Genomic DNA, 16702 nt, shown 5'->3' with positions numbered 1-16702 from the left:
ACTTCCAAACTCCATGCAATGCAAACAGGAAGTAACATAAACGACATACAGAAGAAGTAAACTATATATTACAAATAAACATATATTGAGATAGTCAAACTATAAAAGAGATACATTGTAACGAGACAGACAGTAACGGTAACATTAACTTAAAGTGCAGGAGTGACAAGTGATTATTGCACATACTTGTATATTGCACATTGAATAATCATTTGTATATAAGCAATACAATAAGGAATTGGGACACAAGTAATTTTTTGGATATTTTGTGGAAAACCCTTTACTGCTTCTCAGAAATCAGTGATCAAAACTTCACATTAAACATCCCTCCTAATTCCTTGTATTATGTTACACAAGTGCCTTTTGTACATCCAATGGTGTAAAAATCTGATTAAACAGAGAGAACCTTGATGGCTGGAGACACCGACTTGTTACGAAACACAGGATAGTTGCAGGCCAATCAACACCCCCCCCCCCCCCCCCAGATCCCACTCACATTCCATGTCTGTGAGTCACACGTTGATCTCTGGGGAGGTTGGGGGGAGGGGAGGCATTCTGGGTAAGGGGGCCTTAACCTCCCGAGTGACTTGGGGTTTGGAGAAGCCACATGCTCACCTCTCACCTCTCAGAGATGGACTTCTTTCTAAGTATAAACCTGAGCAGATCTTTTTCACTTGGATAGATAGTAGTCAGATTTTGGTTCATTAGAGAAATGCAGGGAAAGACAAAATCATTAAAGCTACTCAGGGAAGAATTTCATGCAGCGTAGCACAAAAAAGCCAAAAGCAGATGCCATCCCTGGGAGAGCAGACTTTGGGTGTGTCTTTGTTACAGACAGAGGCTCAGCTGTTCACTGCACCAGCTATAGTGATAAGCTGTTTAAGCATGAAAATCCACAGTCCCTAAAATGGCTCATGATATAAATCTCCTCTCGTACATTATATGGCACAAAGGACAGAGAATCGCCTCCATTGTCTGTTGATGGATGTTTGTCACTTTCCCATAATGCCATGGGGTCTGTCTCATTTTTTTTCCTGCTGCCACTAGCCTACGCTAGTTCAGCCACATTGTTTTACTCTCAAATCCAGCAAACTGCTACCTTCACACACATACGTCAATCCTCTTTTCGGGGAGAATCCAACCCCTGTTCATTGCGTCTATCGTGCAGCCTGTGTTTTGTAATCACAGAATACCCTCCCACAGTTTGGATTTCACCTTCACAAAGGGTGTGGAGCCACACCTGCAGCTGAGGTTCCCAGCGCTGTCACGTGACCCCACATTCCCACACATACTGGCGGAGGAGACCATGCCTCATCAAAATCATCCCCAACCAGAAGCAATGGGTGGACAAAACAAGGATGTCAAAAGACAAGACAGGTAACGGTGGAACGTTTCCAGCAATCCAACTCGACACATGTGGTGGAGTATTTGGTCAGTTATGGACGTCAAAGGGCATCCCGTGCTATAGGTAACGAGGCCACGGAGTTACAAACAAACGGAACCTTTCATGCTTAATGATACCACTGTCGATAAGCAAACCAGATACACGGACCATCCCAATGACTTGTTCTCACCTCTACAGTTATGAAGTGCCTTGAGAGACAGGTCAAAGGTCACATCTGGTTCATGCTACCCAACACTCTAGACTCGCTTCCATTTGCTTATCTTTGAAAGACACCAGCAGAAAATGCAACATCCCTCTGCACACTGCACTCAGCCACTTGGATGACAGGAAGCAGAACTACGTCTCGTTCCTGTTTATCGATTATAGCTCCGCTTTCAACAGGATAATCTTTGCCAAGCTCATCAGCAGGCTTGACCACCAACCTATGCCACTGAGCCTTGGGCTTTTTGGTCAGCAGACCCTAGGTTGTTCAAGTGGGGGGGACACACATCATCAAACCTCACTCTCAACACAGGAATCACTGCGGTCACTACACTGTCCTCACCTCATTTATCACTGTGTGGTACCCATCATCCACTGCTGCAATAAAACATCGTCTGGAATGTGTCGTGCAAACAGTCAGGAGTAGGGTTACTATATTTTGTGAGACGAAGAAGAGGATGTGTCCGGGGATTAGAATATTAAGCAGTTTTCATGTTCACTGACCAATGCGGTAGCTCTTCTCTTAGATCTTCTCATGAATTTTAATGAGACTTTGTGTTCATTGGCCAACCAGGTAGAGCTTCTTTGTGAATATTAATGAGATTTCCCTAACCGCCACAGAAAACGAAAATTCGCAACCGGGGAACCCGGACATGTGGTAACCTTACACTTAACTCTCGTTTTACAATAAGCACGCAATTGACACAGTATACATGTACACAAGTCTTTTTTTCAACAGATGTTATGAAACACTGAGCTTCGCTTCATATGAAAGCAAAAGTAAAGTGGCAAAGGCTGGATGGCTTCTCGTCGGCAGCGTGACACGCAGGCATATCGTTTCATTTTTAAAGTAAATGTGTACATGAGCCTTGTGTACATGAGCCCTGTGTGTTGATACTGAGTCACTGCCTTATATTGAAAATTGCTACCTTTTCCTACTATTGCTATTTCACTGTAACTTGCATCCCTGAGTCATACTGGTTGCAGCGCTAAACCCGGACAATCTGTCGATTTTTGAAAATCCGCCCGGACGTCCGGACAGGGGGCCACAGAAGAGGACCATGTCTGGGGAAACCTGGACGTACGGGAACCCCCCAGCCTGGAGGCTCACAGGCCAGAGCAGGTACCTGTCTGCACGACATGGGAGCCAGGAAGCCGGCCAGCAGGAATGTGTCGGACCCGCGCCACTGGGTCCGATTCCCCTTCAGTCGGCTCCCCTCTGGCCGCAGCTTCTGCTCAGTCAGCACCAGAACCTCCAGGCACCTTAACAGCCTTTTTCCAAAGGCCATAAACCTTATTAATAAACTTTCCTTAACACTACAATAGACTACAATTGCTTTTCTATTCCTGTTTTTCCCCTTTTGTTGATCTATTTTCTCATTTTTTTTACTGTGCTGTATCACCAGGTCAAATTCCTGTGAATTCTGTGCATTTGGGGAATAAAGTGATTCTGATTCTGCTTTTCTTACTCATACTTGTCTTGTTAAACGGTTTTGCTTTTCTCTTTCTCTTACGTATTTGGTCAAGCACATTGCAGGAAGCCAGTGGAAAAGTAATTCACTGCACAGGAGCACAGTGTGGGATTGTGCACCGTAAGTCACAAATAAAAACTTTGGAACTTGATCCTGAAACGTGTTGAGCAGGTCAGACCAGACCCAGACCAAGCCACACACTCTCGCTGTTTCCTGGAAAACCTGAGGCTTCCAGCATCCGACTGGGAGACATGGTGCCTCGAGCAGATCATGGCTTTAGCCCAGTGGCACCATCATAAGATGCCCAAACCAGTCCAACTTCCCAAACCAAAGGAGCAACGATTTTATTTTCCTCGGAATCTCCAGACTCCTACCATGTTATTCCGAATGAGTCCAGCAGCCACCAGGTCACCTTCACAGACTGAGTCTTTTGCGTGATGAAGCCATCTATGCAAGTCGATGGTCTGCAGAGTTGTGTCATGTGGAGCTTCAGGTCCTGGTAGAGCCTCCCTTGGTGACCAGATCTGTTGGGAGAGAAGCTACGGTCCTACAAAGACCTCCATGAAAGGCATTGATACAGAGCAGAGTATCATATCCAGACCAGGGACATCAGAATCTACCCCGGAGCCTGGTTTGGGGTGGCGTTTCCTAGCAAGACTCAGGTATACACTGTCAGAAGAAAGGGTACCAAAATGTGCCTTTGCTTGTACCCTCAAGGGTCTACCAATTGTAGACTATAGCTGTAGGTAATTGTACCTTTTAAGATACAGAAACAAGTTATAACATTTTTGTACCATTGGGGTGTATTCATGTTGTTTGTACCTTGTGAATGTTCCTCAGAGTCCATTTCTGTACCTTAAATTAAATTAAAAGGTACTAATACCTATAGTTAAGGTACTATTTTCAGACCCATAAGGGTGCAGCCCCAGCGACAAGCAAAGGTACAGAATGGTGCCTTTTTCTGACAGTGTGTAGCTGCCCATGTAACACTGCCAGGTTTAAAAGGTTATGCAGATCTTTTGGATCCATAATAAGGGTAGGCAACCCTGTGATGAACCGCACCTGATCTCAGACAGAGATCATCAGGTAAGACCGCAAACCGAATGCATATCGACACTCCAGGACCAGGGTCCATAAGGTGAAAGGAGGTGGTCAAGCGCACCATCATTTGGATGGAAAGTAAAGGAGGGATGTAAGCTTCACCCATATAAAGAATGTTTAACTGCACTTTAGGAATTTATGGATGGACGGACGGACGGACGGACGGACGGATAGATAGATAGATAGATAGATAGATAGATAGATAGATAGATAGATAGATAGATAGATAGATAGATATTCTAAAGGAAAATTCAGGTTTACAGTATCACAACACACATTTAGCGTTAGCCTATTAACGCTGTAACAACACATCCGTATATTTATAACCATCAAATGATGTTTGAGCTGAGTTATATCATTTGGCCAGGGGAGTATTAAATAACATTCGTAGACAAATTCTAAATAAATCTGCCGGAACATGCTCCCCGCTCCCCGAAAGCGCCACACGTGTGAAGCCGGAAAACCGCAACTCCTAGGCGCGGAGGGCGGGGCGCCCAGGAGGGGCAGCGCTTACTCAGAGTCTGCGATCTCACAGCGGGACAACTGCGGAGAGCGCCGGCCGACGGGGAGACACTGCATGGGGTAACAGTACTGTCACTTTTATTATTTATTCTGGGAAATAAAGTCGTTAGAAGGGCATTATATCTAAATTTTCCTCAAGAAGTTAAGAAGTCCCTGTAGGAAAGTGAAATCGATAAAGTTCTTGAATTCGTTGCTTTAGTAATCGTAACGCATTTGTTATTATTATTATTATTATTATTATTATTATTATTATTATTATTATTATGAAGGTTTTGTGCGCCTCGAAAACGACTGAAGTCAGTACAATGTGGAAAAAATATTCGGACTAATAGAGGAGCGTAGTGAAGTATTTCATTCCCTAAATGTAATACAAGTTTACGGCATCATACATAGGAACTGTTTTGACTTTAATTATTTGCGCTCCGCGTTTTTGTAAAAAATAAATCTCGCTGTAGAACATTGTACTTTCCTACCAGGATCGGTCCTACACATACAGACATTGACAAATGATTGACCAGCACTAGCCAGTGGACAGCGTTGTCCCACGGCAGTAGTACGGACTTGTTAGGAAGTTAAGGAAAAGCGTGATTCAGTGCAGGAACGAATTTCAGATCACAAAAGACGTATATTCCCTGTTAAATAACGTAACATACATACATATGGATTTTTTAACATCACACCCACTGACGGAAAGTTTCACCATAGCCGATGTTCCCGATATTGTTGTTTTTCCTGCTTGGAAACTGAGCAGTTTGTATTCATAATGCGGTCCATGTGCGCATGTTCTGGTAAAGATCTTTGCTGTTACCATGTGGCGTCTGTACACAGGAGGGGTCACGTAAAGGGTGGGGGGGGGGGGGAGGGCAATTCCGAGGGTCCCTGAGAGACATAATTGGATTGGTCTGGGTTAGGGGCTCAGTATGATATGTCTTTATGGGGCCCAAAATCTCTAGTGACACGCTTGGTACTTTGTCCGAATGGTGGTGGATTTTCAGAAGACTCTAGGCCATACCAGAAGCCCCCCCCCCCCCATCTGCTCTATGATACTGTCCTGGTACAGAGGAGTTTCATTAGTGAAGGTCTCCTTTCTTTCCAGGACATTCACTTTGGCCGCCTTTAGAGTTTAAGACACAGCCGTAGGCTCAGCCTGTTAGGTTAGAGGTTATTCATAGACACTCATCGTTACAGTGTTGGCTTTATACTATTTAACGTTTGCACAGTTGTATTTTTTAATTATTCATGTTTTATTTATATACACAAAGTTCATTTTATGTACATGAGCATCGGTACATTTTATTTCTTTACATCGGTGCATATTATATACACATTGGCATGTTTAATGATTGATTTGTACCTTTATTTATACCCTTCTTTAGTCTGTGTGTTTTTACCATCTGAATCTGCACCGCTGTAACATCTTCACCCGCCTCTCGGCTCCCATCAAGTGGCGTCTCTCCTGGCCTCATGTGTCTCACAGACCGTCTGTGAGCGGCACGCCGTCGAGCCCCAGAAAGCGACCGCCATGCTGGAGCAGCTGCCCCAGGAGAATCGCTCCTATCCGGAGGCCAACGAAAGCTGCCGCTTCGACGAGGAGTTCAAGTACATCCTCCTGCCCGTCTCCTACAGCCTGGTGTTCATCATCGGGCTGGCGCTCAACTCGGTGGCCCTGTGGATGTTCCTGTTCCGGATGCGGCCGTGGAGCGGCAGCGTCGTCTACATGTTCCACCTGGCACTGTCCGACACGCTCTACGTTCTTTCCCTGCCCACGCTCATCTACTATTATGCCAACCGCAGCCACTGGCCCTTCGGGGTGGCTCTCTGCAAAGCTGTGCGTTTCCTGTTCTATGCCAACCTCTACTGCAGCATCCTGTTCCTCACCTGTATCAGCGTCCACCGCTACCTGGGCATATGCCACCCCATCCGCAGCCGGGCCTTGCTGAAGCCACACCACGCGCACTTGACATGCGGCCTGGTGTGGACGGTCGTCACCATCTGTCTCGTACCCAACATCATCTTTGTCACCACCAGTGTCCGGGACAACGACACTCTGTGCCACGACACGACTCTGCCAGAGGACTTTGAGCAGTACGTGAACTACTGCTCGGCCGTCATGGTCCTGCTCTTTGGCATCCCCTTTCTGGTCATTATGGTCTGCTATTGCCTGATGGCGTGGGCACTCTGCCAGCCCAGGCGCGGCCTGTCCTCCAACCAGAAGGGGGCAGCCTCACGTACAAAGTCCATCAAGTTGATCGTGGTGGTGCTGGTGGTGTTCGCCATATGCTTTGTGCCCTTCCACATTACGCGGACGCTTTACTACACGTACCGGGTGCTCAACGCGCAGTGCGCCGTGCTTAACATCGTCAACTTCGCCTACAAGATCACCCGTCCGCTAGCGAGCGTCAACAGCTGCATTGACCCCATCCTCTACTTCCTGGCTGGAGATCATTACCGCTCCAAGCTACTGCAGGCCATCAACTGGCGGAGGCAGGCAACCAAGCGTTCCACCAACGGTACCCTGCCCCAGCCAGCCATCAACAATAACATCGCCCTCAGTCAAACAAACCCATACTTCAGAGCTGCAGTGGACCACTGAGCACTAGAGCTGGTCGACACATGTGGCACCATGACGCTGGGAAGATATCAGGTCTCTCGATCTGCATATTTCCAGCATTCCCAGATCTGGGGGGGGGGGGGGGGGTCAATTACTCACAGTGCCATGTGCTCATGCTGCTCCTTTGCCTAATGAATCAAGAAAAGGCAGATTCCACTATTAAGGCACCAAGGAAGCCAACCTTCCCCAAAGGCCCTCCACGGACGATGCCGAATCATAGAATGGGGCCAATGAATGTTTTCTTGGTGTTGCTGAGGAGCAGTGAGCCACCCGGGACGAAGAATCAAACGTCTCACCTCCATTTGAGAGAGGAACATGTCCTGGGCTCTGCAGAAACGTGATCTATTTTTCTAATGCTCTTCTGGCAGCAAAGCCCTGTAAGCTGAATTTCTTGGCCTAATGCAGCCCAACAAAACAGACTCTGTAGCCTGGAGACACAGCCTGTTTGTCCCGTGCCGAGGAGGAGGCTGTTTACGGGATGCTCTGTGATTTTCATTTATGATACAGTGTAGGACACAGTGAGGAACACAGTGTAGGACACAATGAAGAACACAGTGTAGGACAAAGTGAAGCACACAGTATAGGACAAAGTGAAGAACACAGGTTAGGACACAGTGAAGAACACAGTATAGGACACAGTGAAGAACACAGTGTAGGACAAAGTGAAGAACACAGTTTAGGACACAGTGAAGAACACAGTGTAGGACACAGTGAAGAACACAGTTTAGGACACAGTGAAGAACACAGTATAGGACAAAGTGATGGACAGAGTGTAGGACACAGTGATGGACAGAGTGTAGGACACAGCGATGGACAGAGTGTAGGACACAGTGATGGACAGAGTGTAGGACATTGTGCGGGGGCTGCTGGATTTTTCCGGTTCCACTGAGGCTTATTTCATGCTCACATCCAGCTGTTTCCTGTGCAGGAGTCACACATCTGTTTCTATCTGGAAAAGGGGGGTGTCTGGGGGGACCCTGAAAGGATTATATTTCGGAGACAGAGCCGACCAAGCTGGAGATGACTGATATAATAGGCTCTTCTCCATTGGACATTTCATATCACATGATTCATGATCACATGATCAGTGCCGAGTAACAGTAGCTGTGTCGGGCTGGATGCAGAGAGATGGCACAGTGGTGGATGGAACACTGGTGGGAGGTGGTCAGACAAGATCTCCACTGTCCCACATCCCATATTATAACTCTCTATGGAAGTGTATATTAGCTTCTATGGAAGTTCATCCGAAGGACCTGCTGGACCCTATACTGGTAGCCTTCAGAGCTGACGTCCACTCTAGCCACTGTACTCAGTGGCTGATGATGATGATGATGATGGTTCTGACATTCTCATCCCTCCTCTGTCCAGGAAATTGCCCCGACATCCTTAATGCTGTCCCATTGTGCCCAAATTAGTTCCGTGATAAGACCAACGTTCAAAAGTAGGACCTCGCAGGACAAAACAGGGAAGTCAGGGGGTGTGATCTCCACCGTCATGGAGACTGATATGACTCATGGGGGGGGGCGCTGGGGTGGGTGGACATAACCAAGAGCCAACTTTGTAAGGAGTCCCACCACCATACTCCAGCCTGTACGACTCGCGGGTAAAAATGCAGATACCATCCTATTCGGAATATGGAGATTGTCACTGCAGTGAGACTGTTCCAGACGGAAACCTGCAGCACTCAGGATCAGTGTCAGTCGGCTCTCCATTCCCAGCCCCATCTCACCTTGGCACGTACCGTTCATTGTTCTTTACTTTTGTCGTCATTGACAACAGAGATTGTAACATAGATATTTATGTACAAGTACCTTGTTGCTATCGGCAACTATATTGGAAGGGGTGCTATATAAAAATGACTATTTATAGCAATTAATGACTTCTAGTAAGAGTTTAATATAGCCGAAGTAACTGCATTAATCTTAGAAATAAGACTCGTGTACATAGCAGCTTGAAGGATACCTGTGAAAGGACGTTCATGGCAAAATGCAAAAGTGCACTGCCTGCGCCCTCTTGTGGTCAAGTGGGGGAAATACAGCCGCCACGTGCCGATTAGGGACCATTCCATTAACTGGAATTTCAGCTGGGAAATTCACTCTCACTTTCCCTGTACATTTACGCATGTATTAAAGGATTGTATTTTTTTTTTTTTACAGATTTCTTATTGTTTTATTCCAGTGACACTGTATATTCGCATACTTATGGGAGCAAATGTAATTCTCTAAAATTATAAGCACAAAAACTAAAATATGTTTTTATTACACTATATGATATGATGTTACAGTAATAACAATACCACCCACATGCATACTGACTGAGGACTTAGCTAATGGCTAACGTGTTAAATTCACTTTACATTGCTTATCCTTCAGACAAACAGATAGATAGTTACAGATAGATATATATTAAATTTTATTTCTGGAGGAAGCTCAGTTTACAGTAGGCCAATGCACAAAGTTAGACTAAAAATACATCCATCCATTTTCCAAACTGCTTATCCTACTGGGTCGCGGGGGGTCCGGAGCCTATCCCGGAAGCAATGGGCACGAGGCAGGGAACAACCCAGGATGGGGGGCCAGCCCATCGCAGGGCACACTCACACACCAGTCACTCACACATGCACACCTACGGGTTAGCAACTCCAATTAGCCTCAGCATGTTTTTGGACTGGGGGGGGGAAACCGGAGTACCCGGAGGAAACCCCACGACGACATGGGGAGAACATGCAAACTCCACACTCAGGCAGAGACTCGAACCCGGGTCCCAGAGGTGAGGCAACAGTGCTAACCACTGCACCATCATGCCGCCCCACTAAAAAGACATTTAGACATTAATTGACAAAAAAAAATCAACAGACAATAGAGTTAAACAGACAATATCAGACAAAATATCCATCTTGACATATCTGCTCTCTCCCCCAGCCTCAGTCCTGACCCCTCTTAACTCTTCTCAGCTGTGTAATACTCGGTATCCCCAATAACCACTAACCTGGTAACCGTCAGCACCTGAACCATGCCAGTCCCTCATTAGTCCTGTATATATGTGCCACCCAGGCCTGTCATTCTTCTCTGTAGTTGCCCCAATTCCCCACAAGAGTCTGGTCCATTCATATCATACATCGAGGCCTGCTTTGAGGGGGGGGGATTCCCCATTCACAACTGCCTAAAGAAGATAAGAACTTTACAAACGAATGGGGGCCATTCTGCTTCTGAGGTTCATTCCACCTTCCCTCACCTTTGGACTGTAACAGCAGTGCAGAGAATGCTGCAGTAATGAGTAAATAGTATTGCATGGGGGGGGGGTTGTACAGTAAACAATGTATCATTAATGTTCTGTGAATATACCCAAGCCATTCTGGCTCATTCAAACAGTCGCCCACCAACCCCATAGATGGAAGTGGTCTGGTGTGTGTATGCAGTGTGCATCCTATCCGGTGAGAGGATATCAATATTGAAAAGGGAATGGAGAACAACAGAGATGGGTTTGTAAAGAGAACTGGGACACAAAGGGCTATCCGGGTACTGGACGGGAACCTTTGGCTTCTGCTCATCCGGAATAGTTTTTTTTTTGAGCAGGACTGAAGACTAACATTGAATCCCATGTTCAAGGCAAAGGCAGCTCTTCTTCTCCCTGATGTTCCTCCTGACTTGCAGGCCCAACCCAATCTTCGATTGCAGTCTTAGCTGACCGGTGCTGTGCCTGATTTGTCTCCAGCAGCGTCACTCACACACAGGTTAGCGATGATTCTGAGATGGAGGGACTCGCAGTTAAACCGTATGGGGGAGGGATAGTAAAGGGGGGGGGGTATCCTTCAAGATTCAGCACAGTGGGGAAAGGGGCTAATGTGGCTGGGACGGGGTCTAGCAGGATCTGTGACTCGGGTCCCTGTCCAGCCCTGGTCTCTATCATTTATCCATCCATGTCACTGGGTAACTAGTCTCATCTTGCGTCCCCGGTTTGTTAGTTCCTGGTGTGTGTCCTTGTTCTTTAAACATGGCTCAATGGGCTGAGTGTGCGGTTATGAGGGAGGCAGCCGTCCCATCTCTGGTTTTAGACTGGCCAGCCTCAACTACTTATAATTTAACGTTTATAAATTTATGTACTGCTGTATAAGTTGTCAGTGTTTTTCCTCTTAGTTCCTTGTTTGCTCCTTATCTCCTGCTTGTAGTTATGTTCTGTTTCCAGGCTTTCCTGGTGTTTGTCTGTAGTGAATCTTGATTAAGCTCACTGCTTCTTGTTAGTCGAAGCCCTTAATATTTTGTAGTTACCCCCCCCCCCGCCCTTGTTGAAGCCCTCATTTTGTGTGTGTGTGTGTGTGTGTATATATATATATATATATATATATATATATATATATATATATATATATATGTTTGTATATGTGTTGGTCATTGTGTGTCTGCAGCTGTTGTTGCCCTGTGTTTGCTGCTGTTTACCCTGTGTTGCTCCCCACCTTAGTTTGGTCATTTACCTACTTTGTTTTTGACCCCCTTCATGGTCTGGTTGTTTCTCGTTTGTTTTAATAGTGTCTAATTTCGTGAGCCACAGTGTGAATCGTCCATCATGCTCATCTGTAACACATGTAATCTCTCTCTTACTTACATAACTGGCCAACTTACCAGTACATTTTATCTGCTGCTGATGAACCACATTGTGAATCTGAGACAATTTTCACACTGCCTACTACTGGCCCGTGAAGGTACTGCAATATTAGCCTTTTAACGTGACAGATTATTCCAAATCGAAGGATTTCTCAGTTTTACTGTCTTTTATGAAACGGTCCAAGATCTGTGCATCCATCAAGCTTGTCCTATTCAGGCGACAGGAGGTCAGGGGGCCAAAGCAGGGAATAACCCAGAGTGGGGTGCCCACCATGGGACTCACACCTACGGGCAACTTGCTAACTCCAATGCATGTATTGGATGGGGGGGGGGGGGGGGGGGGCAAGAGTACCCAGAGGAAAGCCCATGACGACTTAGGGAGTGCATGCAGTCGGGGGGGGGACTTCAGCCCTAGTCTCAGAGGTGTGTATGTTAAGCACTATACCACTGCACTGTCCTGCGAAATTCCATATTTAAAATTTAATTAAAAGGCTTACACACACATGCTACAGGTTTTTTATGTTAAGTGTGATGTACCAGTAAATATCTTTTTGTAACATTCGCTTTTCCAGTGATCAGGTCAGGCTACAATACAGAGTTTCTAACTGGCCGGACTACTGACGCTCTGGCAACTAGCCAATCGCTGCTCCTGCGTGTAAATGCTGCGATCTGCACGTCCATCCATCCCGCCATCCACCCATTTCCTGTACCTGTTTATCCTGCGGGGGTACATAGGCCTGTGTGAGTGAAATAATAAATGTTTTTAGCGACGTATTTTCAAACGATAGCTCACGCCTTCGCGCTTCAATTATTTACACTACCGAGTGAAATTAACTTTACTTTTTTACGTAAAGCATCATTACATAGATCCACCCCTTTGATAATACGAAAGGGTGTGATAACACCCTGGATAAAAAAATATTATGCGTGACAAAGTGTAGATTTAGATTTAAACCTGGCAGAAATAATTAAGACGGCGTCGGCTAACGGTGGGGCACGGGGGTGTCGGCAGGTGACGATCGGAAGCCGCGCCTTATGAGAGGTCGGGCTTTTTTTTAAGACAAACGACTTTATTGGAAAATAAAATTAAACTCAAATGAATGACAGTGTCCTTATTGGGCGGGATTTGGAGATCCTTCATAGCTCTTTCTTGGGGGAAGCGCATGGCCCGCGAATGCCCCCCGTCACACCAAACCCGCATTAAGATCTCAATTAATTATTCGTTTCTCAGTTTATAAATTCTGAACGTATAAAGCAACCGGCTGGTTCGACAGCATTACCAGCCGTAATTTATTTTGTAAAAAGTTTTACAAAGCAATTAAACTATTTGATGTGGCTGGATTGCAAGTAAATTAACTTTTACATGAATATGCATGTGGAGTTTTGTGTAAATGGCTTTTCTGTGTCCATAGGGCGGGATGGCGCCGCTTCCTTGGTTATTCCTTGCCTTGTGGCTGGAGTTTCCCGGATAGGCTCTGGATCCACGCACCCCTACACGGGACAAGCCGTTACTGAAGACGGATGGATGGATGCATAGAAAAATAACCATCATTCGACAACCAATTATTCTGTAACTAAATTTAAACATTCCCGAGAAAAACAATCACGATTTTACTGTCAATGAAACCCATAAACCCTTTTTAACGCCTCTTGTACATAACCTAAATATTTGTGATAAATCTTTACTCCTGTTTAATGTCGCCAGTGTACTTGCATTTTACATCTGCGGCTGTTGCGACATTTATCATACTTGCTTTTGGTAAAATATGCCAAAACAAAGAATTAGACTGTTGTATAAAAAAAGAAACCGAGGCCGTGTAAAAACGCTTCTTCTTCAGGATGGTAAAATATTTGACACCTATTTAATGGCCAGCGTGTTAATGGGCTGGTAGCGCCATTAAGGGCAATCGCTATGATCATTAACAGGTGAGAAGACCTGCCGGGCTCCACTGAAACGCTTACCCTGAACATCGGATTAAGTGTTTAACAAGAGTTTATGCTAATCGTGGGTGCATACAGCAATCACGATGCCTCGATGCAAACGCACGATGTGGATTTTAGGCAGTTCAGTTATCATTCATTCATTGAATGTAAACGTCAAACCTTGTAATTGCATTCATTCTATTATATTACCTTCTCATATAAAATATAAATGCCTTGTCTAAGCGCCGATCTTAGTTTGCCTCGGACGTCTTACCCAGCATACTATTACCACCGACAACAGCAGTATTTTCTGGTTCTGTAAGGACCCGATTGCACCACTAGGTGGAGTGAGTGGCTTTTAAAATCAGGTTATTCCTATTACCGATCGGAAACATTCCAGTTTCAGTCAATTTAAATGTAATTTAGTATACTTACACGGCAATTATGTAGTAAGCTATTTCTCCAACAGAGGATTACAAATACACTCTGATTACGCGTCTAACTTAATCAAGTTACCTGGTATTGAAAAGTAGCAATGCAGAATAATTTAGCGCTACAGCTATTTCTAGGCATAGAAAATAAATCAATTCTCAGTAGCACGCAGATTTTCGGAACAATTAAAGTTTAATTAGACACAGTTGATATAGGAACTGCAAAAATGACCCATTTTGGCGGGAATTTCAAGGTGGCCCGAACTTAATTACAGAAAAGATGAGGAAATTTGTTTCATAATTAGGCTGCATAATATAACATTTTAAGTTTTGTCTTTGTGGAAAATAATCAGTCTCATCTTAATCTTACATCAATCTTTATTATACAGATGGTACAAAAAATGCCGATTAAAACATTTCGTAAAACTGTGTTTTTATAAGTAAGATTACCAGCTCCCTAAAAGAGGATATTTATGGAGACAAGCACTCTGAATTCGTAAATCAAGTCTTAAAGTTCTGCCAGTATAGTTGAATTTATCCGAAAAGACACTCAGTGCGGCTTCACTGGCTTTCGGATTGTACGAAGCGAAAGGCGGCCACTGATTGGCTGCGAAGCCGCTCCTCGTTACGCCGTCAATCACATCACACGCCGGGCTGCTATTAACAGCTGAGCTCGCAGGACAAGTTTGCGGAGTTTTGTTTCAGGGTCCAGCAAGGTGCCGAGTTGCTAGGTCGTGTTTATCCCGGTGCAGCGAGCTCAAGGCGCTTCATATTGCTCTGCTTTTAAGTTTTAATTTTTCCTTTATTAAAAGGGTGATCCGGCCCTTAAAGAACAGCTAAATGTATAACGTGATGGAAAGCGAGATAAAGTCGTCGCTACCGCAGCCCAACGCGGGCGGCAAGAATAGCGGGGACAGTGACCAGGACCGGATTAAGCGGCCGATGAATGCTTTCATGGTGTGGTCCCGGGGTCAGCGCAGGAAAATGGCTCAAGAGAATCCCAAAATGCACAATTCGGAGATCAGCAAGCGCCTGGGCGCCGATTGGAAACTCCTCACCGACGCTGAGAAACGACCCTTCATCGATGAGGCCAAGCGCCTACGGGCCATGCATATGAAGGAGCACCCGGATTATAAATACCGACCCCGCAGGAAGACCAAGACCCTTCTTAAGAAGGACAAGTACTCCCTGTCCGGGGGACTCCTAGCGCCAGGTGCCAGCGCCGTGAACAGCACTGTCTCCATGGCACAACGGATGGACAGTTACGCTCACATGAACGGCTGGACCAACAGTGCCTACAGCATTATGCAGGACCAGCTTGGCTATTCCCAGCCACCCAGCATGAACAGCCCGCACCTCCAGCAGATGCACCGGTACGAAATGGCTGGCCTGCAGTACCCCATGATGTCCTCCACCCAATCATACATGAACGCCGCGTCCACGTACAGCATGACCCCCGCATATGCGCAACAGACCTCCAGCGCCATGGGTTTGGGATCCATGCCCACTGTGTGCAAGACCGAGCCCAGCTCACCTCCACCCGCAATAACCTCGCACTCGCAGCGGGCTTGCCTGGGGGACCTGCGGGACATGATCAGCATGTACCTCCCTCCGGGAGGGGATGGAGCGGAGCACCCGGCTCTGCAGAGCAGCAGGTTGCACGCTGTCCACCAGCATTACCAGAGCTCAGCTGCCGGCGTTACAGCGACGCTCCCACTCACCCACATCTAAAGACTCCGCACCTCCAGTACCTTAAACTCTCTGAACTGCTTTGGAGATGGTTTTTAATCCCGTTGAGTCTTTTAATGGTGTTCATGCGTGCTGCCTATGAACTTTGGAATCCAGCGGTACCTCCCTGGGGGAAGCCGGACTTGTCTGTCAAAATGAGATGTAATGCTGTTACGGGAAGGATGGTGTCTCTCGGGGGCATTTTGCTTTCGGTAGTTTTGTGATGAGGGAGTTTACCACTGTTCACGCATGTTTGTCTCGGCCTGGGTGTATACTACTGTATACTGTCTGTTTTTACGAACTAGTTTTTTAAACGAAAGCGCCACGAGAGTCGTTTAATTTATAGTTTTTTTTTTTTTAACTTTGTAAATTTCGCCATATTCCTGTATAACTTGTCTGTGATTTTTTTTTTTTTTTTACGCGCTTATCACAGGCTTGGAGACATTGCAGCTCCGGTTTCTTCATGTTTGAAGACATTTCTGAAACGAATAAATTTGTATAAAAGCATGTCCTGCTTTCTCCTTGCGGCCTATGTGGTGATGGCTTCGGTGTGTCTGCGGTCACCCGGGTTTATTTCCGCAAACCGGCGGTGTATAATATTACTGCGGGGGTCTTTTTCCCCTTTCATTTGCCACATAAACCCTGTACTGTGGCAAAGTTCCATGGTTACTGACCCCCTTCTTAGCGGTACTTCGCAGTTTTCTATA

The 16702-nt window shown here is 45.9% G+C and overlaps 2 protein-coding genes and 2 long non-coding RNA genes across 4 annotated transcripts; 3 read left to right on the top strand and 1 right to left on the bottom strand.

Moving 5' to 3' along the window:
- The first annotated feature begins 4429 nt into the window (after positions 1-4429).
- p2ry4 (pyrimidinergic receptor P2Y4) lies at positions 4430-9463 on the top strand. Its single transcript, XM_049028749.1, has 2 exons — positions 4430-4761; positions 6078-9463. The coding sequence occupies exon 2, from the start codon at positions 6224-6226 to the stop codon at positions 7292-7294; it is 1071 nt and encodes a 356-aa protein (XP_048884706.1). The 5' UTR covers positions 4430-4761; positions 6078-6223; the 3' UTR covers positions 7295-9463.
- Positions 9464-10433: 970 nt separating this feature from the next.
- Positions 10434-13596, top strand: LOC125750627 (uncharacterized). The gene is made up of 3 exons (XR_007400388.1): positions 10434-11045; positions 12486-12654; positions 13326-13596. It is a non-coding gene; the product is annotated as an uncharacterized LOC125750627 (long non-coding RNA).
- LOC125750626 (uncharacterized) lies at positions 13164-14178 on the bottom strand. The gene is made up of 2 exons (XR_007400387.1): positions 14111-14178; positions 13164-13404 (listed from the first exon to the last, which is right to left on the bottom strand). It is a non-coding gene; the product is annotated as an uncharacterized LOC125750626 (long non-coding RNA).
- A 550-nt stretch (positions 14179-14728) lies between these two features.
- Positions 14729-16502, top strand: sox3 (SRY-box transcription factor 3). Its single transcript, XM_049028750.1, has one exon. The coding sequence runs from the start codon at positions 15108-15110 to the stop codon at positions 15996-15998; it is 891 nt and encodes a 296-aa protein (XP_048884707.1). The 5' UTR covers positions 14729-15107; the 3' UTR covers positions 15999-16502.
- The last annotated feature ends 200 nt before the right edge of the window (positions 16503-16702 follow it).

The sequence above is a fragment of the Brienomyrus brachyistius genome, chromosome 10 (assembly GCF_023856365.1).
Source record: "Brienomyrus brachyistius isolate T26 chromosome 10, BBRACH_0.4, whole genome shotgun sequence".
In the NCBI taxonomy this organism is placed as follows: domain Eukaryota; kingdom Metazoa; phylum Chordata; class Actinopteri; order Osteoglossiformes; family Mormyridae; genus Brienomyrus; species Brienomyrus brachyistius.
The sequence above is the reverse complement of the archived record's forward strand: the minus strand, read 5'-3'. Positions and strand labels throughout refer to the sequence as shown.

Excerpts from the sequence above, each read along its gene's own strand:
- p2ry4 (XM_049028749.1), top strand. The coding sequence starts at position 6,224 with ATGCTGGAGCAGCTGCCCCAGGAGAATCGCTCCTATCCGGAGGCCAAC.
- sox3 (XM_049028750.1), top strand. The coding sequence starts at position 15,108 with ATGTATAACGTGATGGAAAGCGAGATAAAGTCGTCGCTACCGCAGCCC.